Source organism: Mustela erminea, chromosome 20 (genome assembly GCF_009829155.1).
Source record: "Mustela erminea isolate mMusErm1 chromosome 20, mMusErm1.Pri, whole genome shotgun sequence".
Classification (NCBI taxonomy): Eukaryota; Metazoa; Chordata; class Mammalia; order Carnivora; family Mustelidae; genus Mustela; species Mustela erminea.
Window position 1 is genome coordinate 7,700,193 of NC_045633.1, and position 24,325 is coordinate 7,724,517.

The 24,325-nt window shown below is 44.7% G+C and overlaps 2 protein-coding genes across 12 annotated transcripts in view; one reads left to right on the forward strand and one right to left on the reverse strand.

The window, feature by feature from the left end:
• Positions 1 to 583: 583 nt before the first annotated feature.
• Positions 584 to 21,840, reverse strand: TMEM159 (transmembrane protein 159). 4 transcript variants are annotated; one of them, XM_032327136.1, is made up of 5 exons: positions 21,760 to 21,840; positions 14,424 to 14,623; positions 5,772 to 5,940; positions 4,579 to 4,717; positions 584 to 1,486 (listed from the first exon to the last, which is right to left on the reverse strand). In XM_032327136.1, the coding sequence occupies exons 2-5, from the start codon at positions 14,517 to 14,519 to the stop codon at positions 1,405 to 1,407; spliced, it is 486 nt and encodes a 161-aa protein (XP_032183027.1). In that variant the 5' UTR covers positions 14,520 to 14,623; positions 21,760 to 21,840; the 3' UTR covers positions 584 to 1,404. The 4 variants fall into 4 exon arrangements, with proteins under 4 accessions (XP_032183027.1, XP_032183024.1, XP_032183026.1 ...); XM_032327133.1 differs by lacking the exon at positions 21,760 to 21,840 and adding an exon at positions 17,148 to 17,266; XM_032327135.1 differs by lacking the exon at positions 21,760 to 21,840 and adding an exon at positions 17,121 to 17,212.
• The window catches only part of DNAH3 (dynein axonemal heavy chain 3), a 178,386-nt gene continuing 171,475 nt past the window's right edge, over positions 17,415 to 24,325 (forward strand). For 5 of the 8 annotated variants that reach the window (XM_032327121.1, XM_032327127.1, XM_032327124.1 and 2 more), the window contains exons 1-3: positions 17,415 to 17,744; positions 21,009 to 21,214; positions 22,085 to 22,494. In XM_032327121.1, the coding sequence (XP_032183012.1) occupies positions 22,465 to 22,494 (30 nt within the window). In that variant the 5' untranslated portion in view covers positions 17,415 to 17,744; positions 21,009 to 21,214; positions 22,085 to 22,464. Of the gene's footprint in view, positions 17,745 to 20,402; positions 20,536 to 21,008; positions 21,215 to 22,084; positions 22,495 to 24,325 lie in introns of all 8 variants that reach the window. The other 3 variants (XM_032327122.1, XM_032327125.1, XM_032327123.1) reach the window with 3 other exon arrangements.

Sequence of the window (24,325 nt, forward strand, 5' to 3'; positions counted from 1 at the left end):
CCTTTAGTAGTATGCACCCTACCCCATGTGAAACCAGTGGGGCTTACGTAAACCACCCATGGTTCCGGCTTGAACCTATAGCCCAGCCCTGCCCCATCACCATGGTTTACCCTCCTGACCCCTGTGACTGGTTCAGGATTGCTCACATGACCCAAGTCTGTCCAATCAGGGCCAAATCCAGATCATTGGCCTGTGCTGTTGGACAAGAGCAGCTTCCTCACTGGTGCAGGTGTGGAGCGCTAACCGTGAGGCTGACCTACAGCCAGAGCTGCTGGGACCTCCACGTGTGCATGGCCTTAGTGGAAAAGCAGCTCACCCAAGGAAAGCAGTGCTGACGGATGAAGGGAGAGAGATGCCTCAAGATGCCGCCTGAGCCCCTGGATCCAGAAGTGCCTGAAAATCTACACCCTGGCTTTTCAGTGGAATGAAATGAACTCCCCCTCTTGCCCCCACCCGCCCATTAAAGCTACTTTGGTTGGAGTGTCTGTCATGAGCCCTATTACCTGGGATTTGCCATGAAATCAACGAGAAGTAATAAGGCGATCTGATGTCTAGGGGGTGAAAGAAAGAGTAAATTAAAAAAGCTCATCCAAATAAATATTTAATAAAATGCCACAGCAGACCACTGAAGGAGAAATCCCACAGGACTTTAAAAACTTGTTTAGTCCTTAAGCATTTTCATAGGATTTTTTACAGAAATGGCTTAACAAGCCACGTTCTTCGAGACAATACAAATGTATCAAGTGCAAGTATTTTAAAGAGTAATGGCACTTAACAGTACTCCACATATCTTTAGATTTTTTCAAAAGTGCCCTTGGCCATATAGTTAACTTTTCCAACTTTGTCTGAGGAGCCATTATTGCCAAATGTGCTGGTTTCTCTGATAAAATGCTAATAAGGCAGAAGAGCTTGCTCTGTTCTGCTCTGTCCCCACCATGTTTCAAATAAGTGAAGATATAAACAGCTTCTCTCATTTCTAAAAGAAAGAAAGAAAAAAAGAAAAAAGAAAAAAAAAATCCACAATTGCCCCAAACTGGGCCCTCAGCCACAAGATCTGAGTCTTTGGGATGGAGCTGCCAGGCTATAGAGGCTCAGGACTGGGCCAAGGTCAAGTCTGCATACTGAGGAGGGCGGGTCACAGGCCAGGAAGTGCAGAGCCACTGCCAGTCTCTGCTAAGTCTCCTGGGAAGATGGGCCCACCAACAGAACCACAGGACTCCTGCAAGAGCAACAAGAGCCCCAAACTGGCCCCTGTGGGATCCTATGAATACATGAAAAAGCTAGAGGACACTTCCAAGTAGTGCTTGACCACCTAACCCCCTTCTGACTCATAATCCCAAGGGCTGAGTATGATCCACAGCCTTCGAGAGGTGCTTGGGAAAAGCTCTGGCTCCGCTGGGCCGGTCATTCCTGGTAGAGCCCCTCTAAGTCTGCAGACTTCATAGCCAGCTGACAGTCGCCACTGGAGTTTTGTTGTGTCACAGGTCTGTTTGGTAACAAGAAGAAATGGTTAGCTCTAGGGCCTCTTTCAAGAGCTTTACTGTGCAAAGTGCACAACGCTGAATATATGACATTCTTTGTTGGTTTATCTGCTTCTTGCAACCACACCAGATTTAAGGCTACACCTATTTTAGAGATGAGGAAACTGAGGGCATAAGAGGTTAAAGTGACTGGGTTAGGGGTAGGGATTCTGGCCCCTTCCCCCTATTCTAATTTGGGTATTGCAAATGAGCAGAGCATGAAGTTACAAAAACATGTATGGTAAAAGATCTTTAAAAAGTATAAGACAGACCAGGATATGTTAATGCAACAAAGTACAAAAAGGTCACATTTCAATTAACCTTAAAGAAACGACAACTTATTGAGTTTCTGGTGTACTATTAAAGAACATCCACAGTTATCTGAAAAAGCTTTTCTGCCCTTTGCCACCCATACCCTTGTGAGGCTGGGTCTTCAAAACCCAGCTGATGTCTACTAAGGCAGACATTAAAGATATTTGTGAAATACAGGGGTGCCTGAGTGGCTCACTCGGTTAAGTGTCTGCCTTCAGCTTGTGTCATGATCCCAGGGTTCTGGGATTGAGACCTGAGTCAGGATCCCTGCTCAGTGGGGAGTCAGCTTCTCCTTCTCCCTCTGTTCCTCCAGCATCCAGGCTTATGTGTATTCTTTCTCTCTCTCTCAAATAAAGGAATAAAATCTTAAAAAAAAAAAAAAAGATATTTGTGAAATGTAAAATAATGCCACTCACTCATTTCATTTTGTATTGGAAAATATAGTTCTTTTTCTTTTTTTTTCTTTTAAAGATTTTATTTATTTATTTGACAGAGAGAGAGGGAGCACAAGTAAGCTGAGCTGTAGGTAGAAGGAGGGGGAGAAGCAGGCTCTCCACTGAGCTGGGAGACCAATGCGGGTCTTGATCCCAGGACCCTGGGATCATAACCTGAGCCGAAGGCGGCCACTTAACTGACTGAGCCACCCAGGCGCCTCTAGTTACTTTTCATAAAGATGTTTTTTATATAACAGGTAATACTGTCCCTTTTTAAATAAGCATTTTTCAAATTTGTTGTTAATTTCTACTATAGTAATTACTGATACGTTTAAAACCACATGAACAAAACCTTAAGACTCAGTAAGAAGCAAAATGTGTCCAGGAACAAAATGCTTGAGAACCACTGCCCTGGTGAAAACAGTGGGTCCAGGTGCCTTGGTTGGGAGGAGGAGGGGAGTATAAGGAGCTCAAGGACAAATCTTGGAAATCTTTTTCCCCTGTTCATTGAGAAACAGGTGGTATGCAGATTTTGGTACACCTGTGGTAGAGCACAGCCGGGTTGAGAGGCAGGCAGAGATTTTGGCTCAGAAGCATCAGCTTTGATAAGCCAAATTTAAGCCCATATTTCTTCTTTTAACTCCTTTAAGACTGACAGTGGTCAAAACAATTTTTAGGAAGGGGGAGCGCCTGGGTGGCTCAGGAGGTTAAGCGTCTGCCTTCAGCCCAGGTCATGATCTTAGGGTCCTGGGATCGAGTCCTGCATCGGGCTCCTTGCTCTATGGGGAGTCTGCTTCTCCTTCTGCCCCTCCACTCATTCTCTCGATCCCTCTCTCCCTCTCTCAAATAAATAAAATCTTGAAAAAACAAACAAACAAACAAACAATTTTTAAGAAGTTGGATGTAATTCCAGGGATATCAACCAGGCAATCCTATGACAACCAGCCCTCAGCTATTTTTAAATTATACCCACCTCACATTTTATTTTCTAACCTGAGTAACCACAGGATAACATTTTGGTAAAAAGTTCAAGGGCTACTCTACAGAAAAGCAAAATTCAGGATATTGGTTCTTTTAGAGCAAGGGTTGGCAAATTCCTTGGGGCAAATGCAGTTTGCTGCCTGTTCTTGCAAATAAAGCTTTATTCGAACAAAGTCATGCTCACTTGTTTTCTTATTGTCTCTGTTGCTTTTTGGCTGCAGCAGCAGAGTTGAAGAGCTACAATATGGACCACATGGCCTACAAAGCCTAAAATATTTATCCTCTAGCCCCTTACAGAAATTGTCTGCTGATGCCTGTTCTGGAGTCCCTTGGAATCTTGGTTAAGAGGCTTTGGAGTCAACTGACCTGCATTAAGTCCCTTCTCTACCACACTTTGCTTTGGGACTTGGCTTCATTTCCCTCGCCATAGGATGGAGCTAGTACCCCCCTCACAGGGTGGTTGTGAGGATTCCGTGAGCTGATAGGGCCTGGAAAGTGCATAACAGAGTCCCTGGCACAGAGCAAGTACTTGATGGGTATTAGCCACTGTCATCAATTAAGCAAGAGCTTAAAGGAAGCACAATGGAGTTACATCCCACTTGAGACCGAGATCCTAAATCCAACAAAGAGAAAAAGATAAAAATCAAGCATTAAAAAAAAAAAAAATCATCTCTGAAAATCCCTTAGGAGGGCAGCCCATTACAGACAAAAATACTGTCATACAGTAATTCCAACACAGCTGGTTTTCCCTCCAGCATTAAAAGAGTGACTGTTCCTTCAGCGGAGGCTCCAGATGAGGTGTAGCTGGCATTAGGGGCCATAACGTAGGAATAAGATCCGTACCATCAAACCGTCACCACGAGTGTGGTGAGACACTCACATTCTAAAGAGCAAAGAGGATGACGGTGGACATTGGGAATAGCAGCTTCACGGCCCCCTGTATGACCCTGAGGTACGTGCACGGTCAGTGGAATAATGGCTCATTATTCTTGTAGCCCCCCGCAAAAAAAAAAAAAAAAAAAAAAAAAAAAAAAGCCTTATTTTGAAGTTTTGTAAATTTAGTGGCATCTTTAAAAAAAAAAAATCAGTAACAATTACTTCATAGCATGGCCACGACAACAAAATGAGTTACTTGTGTGTGGTGAAAGATGACAGCATTTTGTTTGAAACTCCATTGTCAATTCTCACTTGATGTCTGATGTATACAGGGAACTATATAGAACACTGGCCTCTCACAATTTTACTTCTAGACATCCAGCTAGGGTCAGGGTGGTATTTATGAAAATCCCCTAAATGGTAAAGATTAAATTACTGCATTAACATATATTTACCTGGGAGGAAACCAGTAGTTGAGAAGGCTGGAGGCCACAACGTAGGACACTATGATTGTCCCCGACATGGCGAGTGATACGAAGCTCAAGCCACAGAGGACACAAAGTAGTGAGAGGCCGCCGACAGAGATGACCAGTCCTAGAGGACAGCATAGTTAGAAGTCAGCTAAAACAAACAAAACTGCCAGACCCCAGGCCACTATGTTTATGACAGTTAACTCAGATTTTTTTTTTTAAGTGATATTTCCCCTAAAAATCCAGATTTGCCTGGGTGACTCAGTGGGTTAAGCCTCTGCCTTCGGCTCAGGTCATGATCTCAGGGTCCTGGGATTGAGCCCCACATCAGGCTCTCTGCTCAGCGGGGAGCCTGCTTCCCTCCTCTCTCTCTGCCTGCTTCTCTGCCTACTTGTGATGTCTCTCTGTGTCAAGTAAATAAATAAAATCTTAAAAAAAAAAAGAGGAGGAAATATGAGTTAAATACAGGCTGTATTTAACTCATCCGTCGATGATGCCCACCTTCTCCTTCAGAAGCAAACTGCCTTATCTATGGTCCCCTGAGCAGGAAACAACTCTGGGTGCTCTTGGCTCTGGGAAACCAGTGGAACAATGGCAACCAGCTCTATAGCCAGCGTCTTGTGATTTGGATCTGATACGAAAAGGCAATCTGAGCCAATTAGATCTGCCTTCTCAGTAATTTTACCTTAGCAACAAAGGGAGAAGGTGACTCTTGGCAGCGTGACCTCAGGAGGAAAGGTGGAGGAGGGGGAACATTAGTGCCTGGCAAGACACCTGGCATGCAACAGGTGTTCAATAACAAGGTGTGGAATAATTGGACTCTGTTACCATTCATGCACAAGTCACTCTATGCCACGGGCTCTGCTAAATATTTCAATATTTCGCTTTAAGCTTCAATCCCTACCACAACACTTTGAATCAGTGTTATTATTTCCTCAGTTTATATATAAAGATTTTGAGGTTCAGAGAGGGTAAATAAATTGTCCAAAATCGCACTGGGGAAGGTACGATTCTAATCTGGAGACCAAAGTCCATCTTGTAACTACTGACAATCTGCCTTGGCCACTGTTGATCTTTTCAAGAACAGGAGCATTTGATAAGAGTGGCAGGTACCCAATAAATACTGTGCTCCCAACTGAAACATTTTCCGAGGCAGTGAAGAGATGAACAGGATATACCTTCCAGTAAAATGACTCCCACAAAAGCAGCCAGGGAGGTAAGCACCACGATGAGCAGGAAGAACCCAACAGGAATGGCTGACATAGCCACAAACACCAGCACGGTGAGGGCCATGAAAGGATGCCTGTCCAGGTACTGACCCACTGGAGACTTCATAAAGGCAATCACCTGCGGGCAGGGGAGAAAGAGCCAGGACTGAATGCCATGTCTGAACCCCAGGAACCCCATCTGAGCTGCAGGAAGTCGAACCAGAGGCTGTGAAGTTGGACAGCTCATCGGTAACATAACAAGTCAATGCTAAGAAGTCTCCCAAGACATGAGTCACCCCGGCAACTGCGTAAGGCAGCTGTAGACAGGTGGCAAGTTTGAGGGTCCCACTCAACCTCAAATCTTGTGAAAGGAGGAAAGACCTGGTCATGGCTCTATCACTTCACACACACCGTCTCAAGAGACCCTCAGCATGTGTGTGCGTGGGTATAATGTACACACAGTTGATCTCCTGCTCCACGGCTGAGCTTTCAGCATCAAGGCCACTGAGGCACAGAGAGGTTAAGTCCTAGCTACTTGGCATCACCAGGGAGCTTGTTAGAAGTGCAACATCTCAAGCCCTGCCCCAGACCTGCTATATCAGGTGTTGGTTTTTAACGAGATCCCCAGGTGATCTGTACACACATGAAAGTCTGAGAAGCAATGGGACTTGCCTAGAGTCACACAGTATCCAAGTGGCAAAATCTAGGCATTCGAAGCTGAATCTCTTCACTCTAAATGTCAGATGCTGGTAAGGGCTGCCACCTGGTTAGGAAAAAATGCTTTCACGTCGTCAAAATGGATACCGCAGTCAGGCCACAGCCTGATAATTACTGCAAGCTTTATGTAATGAACACGCTGTCTTCCTTCACCAGGCAAAAGAGTTTCTGGATCTAGCTCAGTGGGAGGAGGGCTGCTTTAATGCAGAGCTGACCCTAGAAAATCCACAAGGATGGGCTTCCCCCCCTTCTTAAGCCCCATTCTGTCTCTCTCCTGACTACAGACATGTTAGTTCCTGTTCTCTTAAAAGGTTCCATCATTCCAGAACTTTTCCCCATCACAAACTTCCCGGGTCTCGTTCCTTAAGGCTTTAGAGGGCTGCAGCTGAAGTGAAGAGGAAATTCAAGCTACAGTGATCACAGGTATCACTACCCAAAACACGGATGCCTCTTAATGACTCCAATGCTGGGAATCGGGGGGCCAGCTAGAAGAGGGTTTTACAGTTCAAGTTGATGGTGATCAAAGTGCAGGGCTTAGGCTGCTTAACTAAAAAAGGCTGTCGTTCCAAGAAGCCACTGCCATTGGTCTTGGGGCTTCATCATTGCCTCCTTAGGAGAATCTCCAGTGAGAACCCAGTGAGACTCCTGTGAAGGCAGCTGAAGAAGGGCGGGGGGTGGGGGGTGCAGGGCGGGGGAGCTGGTCCCTGGAGTTGTCTTAAGTCTTGATTGCTTTCCGGCTCCAGTCCACACATATTCTTAGTAAAACCACCCAGGTATCCTATGATAGACTGAACGGTTCTCTCTGATCCGTTATAGTCAAGACACCCAGTAACCACAGTGGGGAGCAGATGAGGCTGGAACGCTCAAAGGCCAGGCTTGTGAGTTTACACGCAGACTCCCCAGCACGGCAGCCACATGTGTCCCCTGCATACCTGAGGTGTAGCTAGTGTGACTGATGAACTAGATTTTCAACTTAATTTATATTTAAAAACTGACAGATGTTTCAGTCACTGGAATATTTTTAATTGCATTTCACATAAGTTAGGAATGTTTCAAATAAATTTTTCGAAAGGAAGTTTTATGAAATCTCAATAGAGAGTACATATTTTCAATGGAAATTTAGTATATCAATTGAGACTTGTGCTAAGCATATTAAAAGAGGTAAATTATCTCATCATTAATTTTTTATATTACAGGTTGAAATTATATTATTCTGGATATATTGGGTTATATAAAATATAGTGCTAAATTTAATTTTTCTTCTTTCTTTTCATGCTTTTTAATATGACTACTAGCAAATTTTTAAATTCCCTACACTGGTTGCCTATTATTGCCACTGCAAAGCACTAAAGTTTAAACTTTTAAGTTTTAACTAAAGCTTAACCTTTACCTAGAAAAATATAAGCTGTTGATATTTGTTGATAAAAATATAAACTGTTGATATTTGAGGATTACGATATAATCAAAGGACTAATTTAAGAAATATAAACATGGCCATCATGTGAAAAGGCAATTAAGAAGATTTGTATGGAATCCGAAGAGACCCCGAATCGCTAAGGAAATGTTGAAAAACAAAAATAAAACTGGGGGCATCATGTTACCTGATCTCAAGCTTTACTACAAAGCTGTGATCACCAAGACAGCATGGTACTGGCATAAAAACAGACACATAGACCAGTGGAACAGAGTAGAGAGCCCAGATATGGACCCTCAACTCTATGGGCAAATAATCTTTGACAAAACAGGAAAAAATATACAGTGGAAAAAGATAGTCTCTTCAATAAATGGTGCTGGGAAAACTGGACAGCTATATGTAGAAGAATGAAACTCGACCATTCTCTTACACCGTACACAAAGATAAACTCAAAATGGATAAAAGACCTCAACGTGAGACAGGAATCCATCAGAATCCTAGAGGAGAACATAGGCAGTAACCTCTTCGATATCAGCCACAGCAACTTCTTTCAAGATATGTCTCCAAAGGCAAAGGAAACAAAAGCAAAGATCAACTTTTGGGACTTCATCAAAATCAAAAGCTTCTGTACAGCAAAGGAAACAGTCAACAAAACAAAGAGGCAACCCACGGAATGGGAAAAGATATTTGCAAATGACAGTACAGGCAAAAGGTTGATATCCAGGATCTATAAAGAACTCCTCAAACTCAACACACACAAAACAGACAATCATATCAAAAAGTGGGCAGAAGATATGAACAGACACTTCTCCAATGAAGACATATAAATGGCTATCAGACACATGAAAAAATGTTCATCACCACTAGCCATCAGGGAGATTCAAATTAAAACCACATTGAGATACCACCTTACACCACTTAGAATGGCCAAAATTAGCAAGACAGGAAACAACATGTGTTGGAGAAGATGTGGAGAAAGGGGAACCCTCTTACACTGTTGGTGGGTATGCAAGTTGGTGCAGCCAGTTTGGACAACAGTGTGGAGATTCCTCATGAAATTAAAAATAGAGCTTCCCTATGACTCTGCCATTGCACTCCTGGGTATTTACCCCAAAGATACAGATGGAGTGAAAAGAAGGGCCATCTGTACCCCAATGTTTATAGCAGCAATGGCCATGGTCGCCAAACTGTGGAAAGAACCAAGATGCCCTTCAACGGATGAATGGATAAGGAAGATGTGGTCCATATACACTATGGAGTATTATGCCTCCATCAGAAAGGATGAATACCCAACTTTCATAGCAACATGGATGGGACTGGAAGAGATTATGCTGAGTGAAATAAGTCAAGCAGAGAGAGTCAATTATCATATGATTTCACTTATTTGTGGAGCATAACAAATAGCATGGAGGACAAGGGGAGATGGAGAAGAGAAAGGAGTTGAGGGAAATTGGAAGGGGAGGTGAATCATGAGAGACTATGGACTCTGAAAAACAATCTGAGGGTTTTGAAGGGGCGGGGGAATGGGAGGTTGGGGGAACCAGGTGGTGGGTATTAGAAAGGGCAAAGATTGCATGGAGCACTGGGTGTGGTGCAAAAAAAATGAATACTGTTACACTGAAAAGAAATTAAAAAAAAAAAAAGATTTGCGGAAAGTCAGGAAGAGATACTGATGGCGAAATCTAGGCTGCTGGGGAATATGAAAGTGTAATGACAAAAGAAAAATCAATAGCACTTGGGGACAGTTGGGCACGGGGATCCAAAAGGAGAAAAGCAGATCTGTTCTTCCAGATCCCAAGAAATCTATTTTTCTCTTAGCCTCTCATGAGTCTGGGCCCTACAACCAAAAAAATAGAAAGTCATTCAGATATGCAGAGACCACTTAAGATGCAGTTAATTGTAGAAATTGTCTTCCCTCAGGAAGGAGGGCCCTCCCTGCTCAGGCCAGTCTGTCATAGAAGAGAAGGACAGGATTCAGTCACATCTAGTAATAGAGAACATTCATTAAACACTCAGGGGCCAAGCACTGTTTCAAGTTCTTTCAATGTATTGCCTCATTTATTTCTCCCTTCAATGCCCAGAAGCAGGTAATCAGGAACATTATTTAAACCCAGGGAACTAGAACGTAGCAATTAACTTCTTACTCTCATGGCAACAGGGAGGGATACAATGGAAGGATGGAAAGGAAGACAGCTTATTACACAGTAACATGAAATGCAATTTTCCATCCCTATCCTGGAAGCAGACACAGGTCATCCAACCTGGATTTTACAGGTATGTTACTGTGCTGAAGAACTCAGGAATGCCAGGCTGGAATAGATGAGCACCATTATGTGCCAAGCTACATGCTACAGCCTTCTCGAACAGCTTCTGAGATTATCCTCACAACAAAGCAATGAGTCTGGCATTGCTTATTTGAGATAAGAGGTGATGGAGATTCAGTGACCTAAGCAATTCGCCCAAGGTCAGACAAAGGCAATTTATTTTAAAAATTCACATGAGTATGGCAAGTTCCAATGTAGGAGTAATGTGGCCAGTATTTAAAGACATGAAGGGTCCATCTGAAACTACTCAAGAGACAGGTCAATTCCCTGGTGTCAGAATGCAAAAGACAACCAGTGTCCACTGTCCCTTGCTACCAGACAGGAGGAGGAAGAAGGCATCAAGATTATTTAAAACCCCCGGTAACGGTGCCTGGGTGGCTCAGTTGGTTAAGCGTCTGCCTTTAGCTCAGGCATCCTGGGATCTGAGGATGCTGGGACTGAGTCCATATTAGGCTCTCCACTTAGCGGGGAATCTGTTTCTCCCACTTACTCTCCCTCTGTGCTCTCCCCCTACCTCAAATAAATAAATAAAATCTTAAAAACAACAACAACAAAAAAAAACTGGTAATGCCAACTCCAAGGTGCTGTGTTAACATCTCCCAGACCACAGCTTGGGTGTCCCCTGGCATGAGATTCAGGGTTGGCACAAAGATGCCGGAGATGTAATTCAAAAACATCCCTTGTGGAAGGATGGGTCAAGCATGGGAGCAACCTTGTGGAAGGATGGGTCAAGCATGGGAGCAAAACTAGTCATAGGTAAGCCACAGGTGGGGATGCCATCAGGAGGCATCTGCCCACCCCATGTTCCTTATCTTCCCTCCTCTTGGAACCCTGCTCCCTCCCACAGCAGAGGCAGGCTCATGAAGCCATGTTTCCCTCCATGTAATGAAAAGTCCCAGTCCAGCTGCCTCCCTGGCCATAGGTGACTTGGTCAAACAGATTCTTTTTTTGTTTTTTAAGATTATATTTATTTATTTGACAGACAGAGATCACAAGTAGGCAGAGAGGCAGGCAGAGATAGAGGAGGAAGCAGGCTCCCTGCTAAGCAGAGAGCCTGATGTGGGGCTTGATCCCAGGACCTAGGATCATGACCTGAGCCAAAGGCAGAGGCTTTAACCCAATGAGCCACCCAGGTGCCTCAAAACAGATTCTTGATCCTAAGAATCAGGTATTGCCAGAGCAAGTCGCTTCGAGGGCTTCAGCTGGGAGCTGAGGGAGACAATGGGAGTTGAAGGTGCCAGCCTGGGCAGTCACAATGGCTCATGTGAATGGAAGAGCAAGAAAACCAAGCTGTAGAGGGAGGAGAATGAAGCTGATGCATAAGGAAAGTTACAACCAGAAGAAACATGGCCCAAGAGAGGGTGTTGAGAGTAAATCTGACCCCAGTGACCTGCCAGACCCTGATTCACTTCCAGCCCTTGGCTTCTAAGATAGCCTCCCACTTCTCCAAAGTCTCAGCAGGTCTCAGTATTCATCTGCTTAAGCTATTTCAAGCAGCTTTCTGACTCTCTCAGCCTATGTCAATGAAGACTTGACATTCCAGAGGCTTCCTAGAATAAATTATGGAGCTGTTTCACAAACACTTCGTGTGGAAGCCCATCTGGTCTTTTCTGGAATTAGGGCCTATTAACTCTAAGGAAAGGTTAAAAATTATCTGGGGGAAGAAATCATCTAAATATCGTGGAAACAAGGGGATGTTTAAATAAATTATGGTTGTCAATCTGATGGAAGGTTCTATCACCAAGCAACTGTTCTAAGGACCTAAGATTCAATATGGAAAAACACCAATATGCAATACCAAGCAAAATAAAAATACAGGACTATATCTGTCAGAATTACAACCACTACATATGAAAGTTACATCCTGAAGGTGCCTAATAATAATAGTAATCACCATCAGTGGATTTGTTACTAATGGGTTTACAGGTGATTTGCTTTCCCTTTTCCTCAATATTAATTTACTGAGTTAATACAACTCATATTAATACGATTAACATAATAACAAATTTTAAAAGAAACTGCTCTGCCTTAGGACTATCCAAAGAACATCAGGGCTTAGCCAGCTGATAATCTGTCCCATCACTCTGGGAGTCAGCTGGCCTGGAAGCTATCCAGTCCAAATCTATTCCAATGACCATAACTGAGAATCTACGACAAAAAAGTAAAGAAATGCCAAGAAGGCAGAGGTCACATGCTTTGAAATGTCTACTTCAGAATGTGGATATAAATTTAAATAAAACATGCCAAATGTCTAACACAGTGCTTGGCATATAGTACTCCTCAATCAGGGTTAATCAATTTACCGTAAATCCCTATTACTTGAAGATTCTGTATTTGCAAATTCACCTACTCACCAAAATTTATTTGAGGCCCCGAAATCAGTATCTGTGGTGCTTTCAAGAACATGTACAGAGCATGGACAAACTTAAGTCACCTGACACACATGCTCCCAGCTAAGGTCATACGAGGCAGTGCTCTTATTTCAGCTCTTTAAACAACTGTCCTTTCCAAGGTAAGTTTAGTACCACCTCTTCTCACATCTTACATTTTTTGTTGGTAATTTCACCATTTAAAATGGCAGAAGTACCGTCTAGTGTTCTTCACTGTAAGAAGGGTGTGATCTGCCTTAAGAGAAAATGTGTGTGTTACTAAGCTTCGTTCAGGCAAGAGCTAGCTAGAGTGCTACTGGCCAGGAGTTTAATGTTGATGAATCAACAACATATACTAAATTAAGTTGTCTTTAATCAGAAATATACATACAACAGTTTATATGTTTATCAGCTGATGAAAATGCTGTGACCAGAAATTTGCCCAGAACCTAATCCTGTAGTTCCCCTAGGAGAAATTGTTCAGCAGTTGCTAATCCGTTGTTTGCGGTGACCTCAGAGAACATAACTAAAACATCTAATGAGAACCAAATGCACAAGGAGATGAGCAGGAGGCCCTTTCCTACTAAGCTAACTTTTAGTAACAAGAGTCTCAGCCTGCTGACTAGAAAGCTGCTTGGCTGATTTAAAAATAGCTTGCTAACTCCACAAACAGGGCCAGAGGCATTTTGGGATGAGTTCAGGAAAGATTTCCATGGAGTATATTGCTCTAGACTGCAAAGTCCTGTCTCTTCAAATAGACCCAAGGGGAACCGTGCTGATAGAAAAAACAGTTCACAAACCAGTTCATCTTGTTATAAACACATATATATTTTATGGGTATTCTATACAGGAAAAAAATATCTAGAGGGAAATACAACAAAATGTTAGTATTATCTCTGAGAGCTGTTTTCCTTGACAAAATGCTGAATGACATATAGAAGAAAGATGAAATTCAAGAAAGCAGAATATACCATCTCAAGCCCCACTGTCACTGAATGGCTACTAAACACCTGAAACGTGGCTAATTCAAATGGAAATATACTGTTCAGTGTGAAATACTCACTGGATTTTTGAAGATGTACTATGAAAAAAGAATAAAGAACATCTCCATAACTTTTTTTCATTAGACATTTTTAAGGATTACATATTGAAATGATATTTAGATCTATTAGGCTAAATAAAACACATTATTAAAATTAATTTCACCCGCTTTTCACATTTTAAATGGGGCTACTAGAAAATTTTAAATTACATATGTGGCTCATATCGTACTTCTATTGGATGCTGGGTTTCTAGCGGAAAACTGGACTCAAATTTTAAAGTAGGCTTTAGCCCCCCTCAGTCTCAGGGTAACAGGGGAAAATTAACAACACAACAAAACCAAACAAGGCTGGTATCTGTGGCATAGACTGAGACCCACCCTCGCTAACCAGCTAAAGAACCGCATTTAATGCAAGGGGAGACACACAAAATTTTAGTCTATGAGATAGAATTGAAAATGCTGTGTGTGTGACTTCCAGGAAGTCATCTTAAATTAGAGGTGGCTTTTAAGTCTTTCTCCCCTTCCCTCCTCTACCCTTATTGCCTGGAATGTGAATACAATGGCTGATGCTTTAGCAGCCATCTTGGACAATGAGTTTGAAGATCACAATATAGACACCAGGGCAGGATGGTGAATTGCAAAGATTACTGACCTACCTCCAAATTTCTCCTACTTCAGAGAAAAATAACCTTCTATGGGTCTTTAAGCTGGGCTATTTGGGGATTTTTTCATTATAGAACCTGATCGGAAACTGACCTTTGAGTTATTCTGGATGGACTCTACCAACAAAGATAGCTTCTTCTGCAGCTCCTTCAAGTCCTTTGAAGTACTCAGAGGCTCCTCTTTTGCCATCCTGAAATCCACTCCAGTCCCTTTAGGGATTAATTCTTCTACCGGTAAACTGTCCAGGGCAGGGCGCAGTCGAATCACTCATGTCACCCAGTCTCTTGCTGTCACTGGTGAAACAAAAAGTATCTTGAACCATTAGTGGTATTCACCCAGCTAGTTCAACAAAAGCTTCCATTATCCTCACACATTGATGGTAGGTGTGCAGGAGGAAGGTGGCGTGGCAATATCTATCAGAATTTCTAAGTGCACACACCTTCATCCAACCACTTATTTTCCAGGAATCTGAAGGGAATGATCAAAAAGGGATAACAAAACATACAAAAAGGATGTGCAGTGCAATTCTATGTATGGTATAAACAGCAAAACACTGGAAAGATGCTAACTGCCCATTAGCAGGAAATTGGTTAAATAATGATAAATTCATAAAATGGTGTTCAGCATAGTTATTAAAATGATAATGTGGACATCTAGTTAGTGACATGAACATACATTCAAGGTAAGGGAAAAAAATTATAAGATTCCCCATATGGCTACAGGAAAATATGTATTTTATGTTTACATTCCATAGTAAAAAGACTTAGAAGATAGAGATTATTTAATACCAAAATGTTAATGGTACTATCTCTGGGGACTTATGTTTATTTTTTAGCCTGACAAACTGCTGCAAAGAATATAGTAGAAAGCTGAATACACTATTTCAAGTTCCATTGCCTTTTCCCCAGAAAGCCTTTCTTAAACAGTGATGGTGGCCAATTTCTTTATTTACTACCCACACTGTACAGGTTGGCTTCCAACCACATAAATCATTCTCTATTTACTTGTAAGTCTCCTCTTAATGGGTGGGGTGTCTCGAGGGCAGACCAAGCCACACATACTCTGTGACTCAACAGCCTTTAATTTCCAGGACTGTCCTAAGTTCATGCAATTATAAAACCAACTTGTTCAGTAAGATTATCTTTTTTTTTCTAACCCTTGTTAGATTTTCATATAAACAAATATATATATATTTTTTTAAGATTTTATTTATTTATTTGACAGACAGAGATCACAAGTAGGCAGGGAAGCAGGCAGAGAGAGAGGAGGAAGCAGGCTCTCCGCGGAGCAGACAGCCGGATGAGGGCTCGATCCCAGGACCCTGGGATCATGACCTGAGCTGAAGGCAGAGGCTTTAACCCACTGAGCCACCCAGGTGCCCCTTGTTCTTATTTTCTATTTCCCAGAACAGCTGTAGGGCCGGACACTGTCTCTTCCTTACAAACGATCTCCTGACTACCGATAGTAAAAAAGCCTCAAAGATCCTATCACAGTGGCCAAAATTTAACTGAGTGATGCCGACATCTGTTTACCATGTTGACTATACAACATGGCAATTATGTGAGTTAAGGTGGAGGAGTTACTTTATTAACACCTATAGGGTCTAGAATGCAGGTTAAAGTGCATTTTCATTACCCCAGCTAGAGAGCCTCTGCTACAACCCTGTTTGTCAACCAAGAACCCTTTGGTCCGGAAAGGACTGACCCCGCCACAGCCATATTCTGTCTTTGAAGCTACAGCTGGGACAAACTTTGGATCTGGGATGTTCCCAGGATGGAGCTCCCCTAATCTCATCTCTGCTGCAGGCAGATGCAAGCCCAGCTCCCCTTACAGGTCTCCGGAGACCTAGGGAATCCAAGGGCCACCCAGACCGGTTTGGGGAGTCTGATGGGACAAACCTAGGTAGAATGCCAATGCCACAGCCGTCAAATGCAACCACCTGGCTACCAACCCTAGAGCCCCTTGTCACTCACTCTACAGAGGGGTCTCCACAGGAACTGAGAAGTCTCTGGAGGCAAGGCGGCAACCCTTAAGTTCCCCGCCTTCTCTGCTCTCTCCAGGCTGACTCCAGAGATCACTGGCCATCCCGCCCCTCCCGGGGCTAACTAACGTCCACCCGGGGCGGGGCGTTCCAGCTGGAAGGGAGAGGGGGTGCACCTCCTGCTGGGGGAAGGGAATGCTGGGCGGCTCGGGCCTACCCAGGCCCTTCCTTCCCCATCTGCTTCCAGTCTCTCGGCCTTCGAAGACACGAGGGGGAGCCTCCAGACGCCCAGCTTCTAGGTATCCAGGGGGCAGAGGTGAAGAGGAAAGGACGCTGTGGAGAGAGGGTCCGCACGAGAGCGCACGGAGGCTGAGAAAGGGGCGTTCACGCCGGAGTGGAGTCATTAATTTGGGGAGAAGAGTCCACCTTTGTTAACTTGGAGCCCCCTCTTTGCAGTGACCGGGGAAGGGGGTGTCCCTCGGTAGAGAAGAGGGTCCTGTGGGAAAGAGGTACCTATTTTCATTAATCCTGGGGACAGGGTTGGGAGATTCCTCCTCCAGGTTTTCCAAGAAGAGGCAGGGTCTCGGGGATGGAATGGGGTTGGCAACCCTTTTTACCAAATCTAGTGGGGTGTGTGAGGGTGTGCGCGCCTAGCCCGTCTTGTGGACTCGAAGGGGTAAGACTTCCCTTTTAACTGCGAGCTGAGGGCCACAGCTCAGGACATCCATTGCCCGCGCAACCCACGCCCCGGCGCCCCTCCATTTGCCCCTCCCCGCGAGGGGGGTCTAGCCAGCCCGGGCATGCTGTACCCTAGCATCTAAGCTGCGAGCTCTCACCGGTCCTGTCGGCCGCGCTGACCGGGGTCTGCAGGCGGAGAGGAGTGAGGCGGGAGTGGGGGAACTAGAAGGAAGAAGAAAAGGGAGGAACTCTCGTGGGCAAGGGCGGGAGCTGGAGCCTGTTTCCTGCCCCGCCCAGACTGCATCCTTCCCCCGCCCCCGCCCCGCCTCTTCTTCCGCCCCCCGCCCCTTCCTCCGCCCCGCCCCGCCCCTTACTCCTCCCCCTCCCCGCCCCTTCCTCCGCCCCTCGGCTGCCGGCACCTCCTACCCGCGCGCAGGATTTGGCTCTCCCCGCCCACGGCTGTGGGGAGCTGGCAGAGGGGCACGGAGGCCTCCGGCTGCACGCTCCGCAAAGCGAGCTCTCCTCGGCGTTTTGAAGCCGCCCTGACAGGCCATGAATAGTTTACAGATGAGGAAACTGAGGCCCATCCTACACTCCTGGCTTGAAGTGAGAGTGCCCGGGCCACCGCCGAGACAGGTGGAATGGCCTCGGAGCACCGGTTTGCGCAGCGATTTAGGGCTTCCCCTGCCTGAATACCTACACCTGAGGCACCTGTTTTGGAAGCATTCCTGGAGCCCAGGACACCGGAGGAGGAGGTATGGCCTTGACCCGCAGGTTTTAGCCATTACTTCTCACACAGATAACGTGAAACAGCGAGATCCTTAAAGATGGGTTAGGTTATTTCCTCTGTGTTTTGTTGTTGTTGTTTTGTTTTGTTTTTTTAATAATTGAAGAAGTCTAAACCCAAGTCCCTCAGCTCCACGTCAGAGCCCGACGACACATGTTCCCTGGCTCATATCCGTCCCATAGAGCAGGGTTTCTCAATGGCAGCGCTATTGACATTTGGGGCCAGGAAATTTTGTATTGAAGGGGCTGCCCTGTGTTTTGTAGAAAGTTTAGCAGCACCCCTGGCCTTGACCCGCTAGATGCCAGGAGTCATCCCCTTCCTCCCAGTTGTGACAACCAAAAATGTCCCCAAACATTGCCAAATGTCCTGTGAGGACACAATCTTCCTATTAAGAACCACTGCCATAGGGGCATCTAGGTGCCCCAGTTGCTTAAGCATCTGCCTTTGGCTCTGGTAGTAATCCCAGGGTTCTGGGATTGAGCCCCGCTTCTGGCATCCTGCTCAGTGAGGGCCGTGGCGGGGCTGGGGCGCGGGTTTGGGGGGTCTGCTTGTCTGCTTCTTCCTCTCCCCCTGCCCCTCCCTGTCTCTCTCTCAAATAAATAAATCTAAAAACAAAAACAAACAAACAACAACAACAAAAACACTGGTATAGACTGTGGGCTGGGGGAGGGAGGTTCCAACAGCCCTGGGCCCTGATCTCAGGGCTGACTCTTATTGTGTGACCTTGGATAAGTTACCTCTCTGGTCCAGGGTTTCATCTGTAAAATGACAGACCTGAGCATTGCCTGAGCATTGGCCTGCTACTGCATCGTTCTCAAGCATTTTTCATCCAGGGACTTCTGTGGACCTCCCTTTCCTCTGTGGCCTGTGTCCATAGCAGCCTGGGAAATAGTCATAGGGTTTTAGAGAGGACGGATGCAAAAATAGCTGTAAAGAACTTAGTACCTACCTGGAGTATAGGAGGGATTAAAAAAGATTCAATGGTGCAGTCTTCTACCAACTAATATCTCTAGAAATAAACAGGCTGGTGGATAAAGGAATAAGCTTGAGGACAATAATAGTAAAAAGGAGCTAAGAGATCCCATCTAATCCCACAACAGTGAGCAAAAGAGGAGCTACTGGTGGAGATAAGACATGGATAGACAAATGTCCCTAGATTCTTAAGTTTCAGACAGTGTGGCTTCATGCATTTTGTTCTGCAGTATAATGGGTACCCCACCTAAGAAAATGTTGTGGGTTTTTTTTTCCCCCCCCCCTTTAGAACAAAACATTACAACTGTCCTTACCTGGCAGGCATTGCTTCCTTGGAAAGCTGAACTGGGGCCTTCCCGGGTATTTTTGTTCAAGGGTGCCATCTAGAGGTGTCTTTGTGAATCCTCTATCCCTCCTCCCCCCACCCCAACACTGCACTCCTCTGTCATTGCAGGGACAGCCAGATTTTGCTTTTTTCCTTCTATGTTGGCTGCCTTTCCCACCATATTATGAGGTCCCTGATGGCTGGGATCTTAGCTTTCTCCATATCATCAGGACTTGGCAACCACTGATGGGTCAATAAAATAAAGCCATACGCAGCCTCTTCTATGCTTTTCAAAGGTTACTTACTCTGGCTAAGCAACCATTTCAGGTCTTAGGAAAGACCTGAAAGGAGCACTGGGCTCTGAATAAGAAATGTATGAAAATTTCCCAGCAACACATTGAGACCCTAATCTGTTAATATCACAGAGACGGGGACAACCCAGACTAACTGACTTCTTCTCTCCAAATGGCCAGATTTAGCAAATAAAAATCCAGGACACCCAATTCAAAGTGAAGATAACTTTTCAAATGTAAGTATGTCCCAAATATTGAATACTCACACTAAAAAATTATTTGTTGTTTACCTGAAATTCTAATTTTACTGGGTATCCAGTGTTTAATTTAGCAACCCTGTGTACTTGGAGTTGAGGGATTGAGGGACTTGAAGCCTGCATCCCTCTAGGGAATCATTACATAGAAAGTTAAGTCAGATAATTCTGTTGCAGATGAGGTAGGCAAGATTTGGAGTTGGGGGGGCATGGCATTTTCATTCTCCTTAGTAGCTATTTTATTTATTTCTACCTTTCTTCAGACCATATGTATGTTTTTGGTTAAAGCAGGGGAGCAGATTCCATAGTCAGGTTCAAATCCCAACTTTGCCACCAACCTCGCTGAGTGACTATGGGCTGGTTACTTAACCTCTCTGTGCTTCAGTTTCTTCAGCTATAAAACTTGGGATAATAATTTTATTTATTTTCTGGGTTACTGGGTAGATTTGGAAAGATGATGCTCATTAAGTACTTAGCACGGTGCCAGCAGATACATATAGCTCAACTACATAAAAGCCATAATCATTGTTTTTCTATTTTGAACACAGGTTAACTTAAAGTACACTGACTTTCAGAGGCAGACATGTCTGCTACTCACCCACAGGGTCATGAGGCTCATTAGCATCCTACCGGTCCCTTTCTACTAATTCACTTTGTTGAGTTACAGCTGCTGGTTTTGGTGGGACATTGGGTTCATGTCCCGTTGTATAGGAGGCCTGGTTATAACCCCATTTCTGTCGAAACCAAAGTTTCAAACCCTGTCACGAATTCATTTATTCCAGATGCTACTTGAAACTGTATATATTATGGCATCTGATTGGATAGGGGCCCCCAAATATGGGGTGACGATCAGGTGGAAGCTGATGGCACAGTCATTGAAAGAATTCACCTGAAGCAAAACAAAGGAGATAGCAGGTTATTGAATACACTGCTAGGGAGGGCTAGGTGGGCTGGGGATCGCAGAGGAGAGGCTGTCTGCAAGGAGCCAGTGGGTGGGGGCTGTTTTTAAAGGGGGAAGGTGAGGGAGGTGTGGGGACAGACAGAATTCTCCCCTTTTTGGTAACTGTGCCTGGTTGTAAGTAGCCCATTGTTTAGTTAGAGCCTATGGATATTCTGGGTCATCTGAGGGGCCTGTCTGTATACAGCGAGGGGGTTGCTGTGGGCCCCGCCTGCATTCCATTGCTCAAGCCTGTTCGCCTAAAAGCCCACCTCTACCTATTTGCCTGATGATAGAGACTACAAATACAAGAGATGAGCAAGTACAAGGTTATTTTGAAAGTATGGAGTGCCCAACTTTGAGGAAGAAGTAGGAAAAAAGGAGCAAGGGAAGTACTTGGTGCTGTGCAGGGCTCAGGGTAGGATCTCAGAAATGTTTGTGTTCTGGGCAGGTCCTTTGTGGAAAGAGCACTGGACTGGGGTCATGAGGACAGGCTTCGACTTGGATCGGTGTTTCTTAGGACTCGCATCAACTGGGGAAAGTTCTGTATCTTGCTCGATTTTGATTTTCTCGTACACAAAATGGGAACAACATGGAGTCTGGAGAAAAATTGAATGAAATAACAGATATGCACGCATGGCACCCCAAGAGAGCTCAGTAAGTCTAAACTGGTTTTGAGAGAACTTTGAATGCGACCAAGGAACACGTGCTTTAAATGTTTGGGCAGCCCATAATATTGTAACCTGTGAGTGCACATCTGTGCAAAGGTACGTGTTTTTCTGTATTTATAATAAGGATTACGTTAGCCTCAACATCTATAGAGTGCGTCCTGTATCAGATGACCAAACCATCTCACTTTGCCTAGGATTGAGGGGCTTCCCATGATGCAGGACTTACACTGTTAAAACCCAGAAAATCCCAGGCAAACTGGGGCAAGTTGGCCATCCCCCTGCTATGTGCGAATTGTTTTACAGACATTATCTCCTTAACCTTTAAACCTACCCTATGAGGTGGGTACTCACATGGTTGCCATTTTCTGTTTAAAAAGGACACTTCAGAGAGATTAACAACTTGCTCAAGCAGCTTAGCTAATTCATGGGAAAGGTGGGATCTGAACCTAGCTCTGCCCAGCCCAAGACTTTAACCACCACACTGTTTGCCTTTAGACTTCAGCAAAGCCACAGTCTTTTATTGCCACTCACCTCCACATGCCCGATCATTGCTGAACACCCTCCCATCTTCCCTTCTGTCATCAGCAATTTCCGCTGCCCAGCCAGGCCGGACTCCAGCAAAGGAAGACACCAGCTGAATCAAGCCCCGTCTTGTATCTGGGCACAACTAAGGCCCCTCCTTCCTTAGCAACAGACGCTGAAGCCTGGTTACAGCCCCAGAGCCTGGGTGTAAGCAAGCACCTCCAGTGTTAAAAGAGCCCAAAGAAGAGGAGAGAGAAGAGCTCAGGCTGCCAGGGGATTGTTTGGTAGGGTTTTTCCTCCCTCTTCTCTGTATTAATATGTAACCCTGCTTCAGTTTTTCTACAGTGTACTCGGTGTGTTCCTGGAAAAGTTCCAAGAGAGGAGCTGCTCAGTGGAAGGGAAGACTGCCCAGACCAGGAGGTGCGGGAACCATAGCAGAAAAGCCCAGCAGAGCCCCAGTGCTGTCCCTTCATTCTGTAGCTTCCCTTTCTTCTTCTACCAGGGAAGCTCCCCAGGGGGCTGAAGTCTGTGACCTCAGAGAGGCAGCCCGGTGAACAGAGCTTTCAGAACATTTAGAAAGTTCCATCTTCTGTGTCATCCCCATTATGCAATAAGGAAGTGTGAATTTCAGAGCCACTGGTAGGAGAGGATCGTCCCCCAAGAAACTGAGAGCTCTTTATTCGTATTGTAATAGGTCCAGTTAGAGTGGACAATATGAATGACATGGGTTGCTCATCTCCGAAGGTAGGTGTGAATTTTGAGGTGTATTTTTTCTTCTTTTTTTTTTTTTTAAACCTGTATTTTCAATATGTAGGAAATTGGAGGGTGGGCAGGAAGGGGATATTTCGATGATAGACTAATTACTAATTGCCATGTCCAGTCCCCTGGACTGAGCAAGTGTGTTTGCCACATTTTTATGTGTGTCCTTTGAAATATGCTCTTTGCTGAATTAGGCTTTTGAACATCCTCAGGTTTTGCTGTGAAAATTTTAGGAACAGACACTTCTTGTTCCTTTCCCCTCCCTTCCAAGGCCATTAGATGATCTCTAACACCCAGTAATTCCCAACACTGGGTGTACATGAGAATATCCTAGATAGCCTCTTGCAGACAGAGACTTAGCCTCACTTCCAAAGGTTCTGATCCAGAAGGGTTGCAGTGGGGTCCCCAAATCTGTATTTTTTTTTAAGATTTTATTTATTTTATTTGACAGACAGAGATCACAAGTAGGCAGAGAGGCAGGCAGAGAGAGGAGGAAGCAGGCTCCTCGCTGAGCAGAGAGCCCCATGTGGGTCTCGATCCCAGGACCCCGGGATCATGACCTGAGCCGAAGGCAGAGGCTTTAACCCACTGAGCCACCCAGGCGCCCCTCCAAATCTGTATTTTTAACTAAGAATTGAGTGCTTCTGTTATAGCAGGTGAGCATTTGGGAATGGCCCCCAAGAAGAATGTGCAAAGGACATCTGAAGTCAGAAATCAGCCCTCTGAAAGTAATAGTTCCTCCTGATCTAGGTGTCTGAATCCTGATTTTAAAAGCCAAGCTCCACTAGGTTGCCATACACTAACATGCCCAAAGGAGCATTTTAAATTGGAACTTAATGAAATTAAAGTGGATTTGTTGGTAATGGCTGAATCCACTACCTAAAATGAAAACTCCCTACAGTTTACTAGAGAAAACACTTAAGCATTAACATTTTTAACAAACTATTTTGCATACTGCGTAGTTCTTACAAAAGTCACTGTCTCTTTCCCCTTAAAGATGCCACAGAGAGTTCTTGGCCAGGTATGGTCAATCAAGAAAAAAGTATCTTTGGGATGGCTCCGTGGGTTAAAGCCTCTGCCTTTGGCTCAGGTCATGATCTCAGGTCAGGGTCCTGGGATTGAGGCCCCCCCCCCCCGCCCCGCCCCTGCATCAGGCTGTGTGCTCAGTGGGGAGCCTGCTTCCCCCTATCTCTCTGCCTGCCTCCCTGCCTACTTGTGATCTGTATGTCAAAGAAATAAATAAAAACTCTTTAAAAGAAAAGTATCTTTGTTCTGTTCTGGAATTGATTTCCAGATCTGCTGATGCTGTGTGTATAGGTTTTCCTGTCCCATGCACTGAGATGTTTTCTGCTCTCAGAGTAGTTATGGCTCTGTGTGTATAAATCTTAGCCTGTGCTTATAAACTATCTCAAACTTAATTTGTTCTTCAGAGGTTCTGCTTCCAAGGTTCTGCTCTATTACGTTCTGTAAAATTCTTAATGTTGGCTTTCTTGTGAAATGCTTTGCTTTTCTTTCTTTTCCCAAGACTGGTTTGTCTCTTTGTATGATGACTCAGCTGCTTCTGTGTCTGCCCCTTGGGTGACCATCTCTGAGTATGGAGGAACACAAATATAATTCAATCTGGCTCAAACCCAAAAGGGAATCTCTGGGCTCAAGTAATTGAGAAGTCCAAATTGGATCCCGGAGTCAGCTGATGTCACTTGGAGTCCATCTTTCGCCTTCTGGTTGTTAATGCTGCCTTCCAGGTTGGCTTTATTTTAAGGAGGGCTTTATTCCCGCATCAGGCAGAGATGGGTGTTGAGAGTGCCTCTTTCTC

What these genes read in the sequence shown, in the direction of transcription:
- TMEM159 (XM_032327136.1), bottom strand. Translation starts at nt 14,519, where the DNA reads ATGGCAAAAGAGGAGCCTCTGAGTACTTCAAAGGACTTGAAGGAGCTG. An exon ending in CCATCCAGAATAACTCAAAG is followed by an intron (nt 5,941 to 14,423) that starts GTCAGTTTCCGA and finishes CCCTGCCCGCAG; the next exon opens with GTGATTGCCTTTATGAAGTC. An exon ending in GGGAGTCATTTTACTGGAAG is followed by an intron (nt 4,718 to 5,771) that starts GTATATCCTGTT and finishes GCTGTCCTCTAG; the next exon opens with GACTGGTCATCTCTGTCGGC.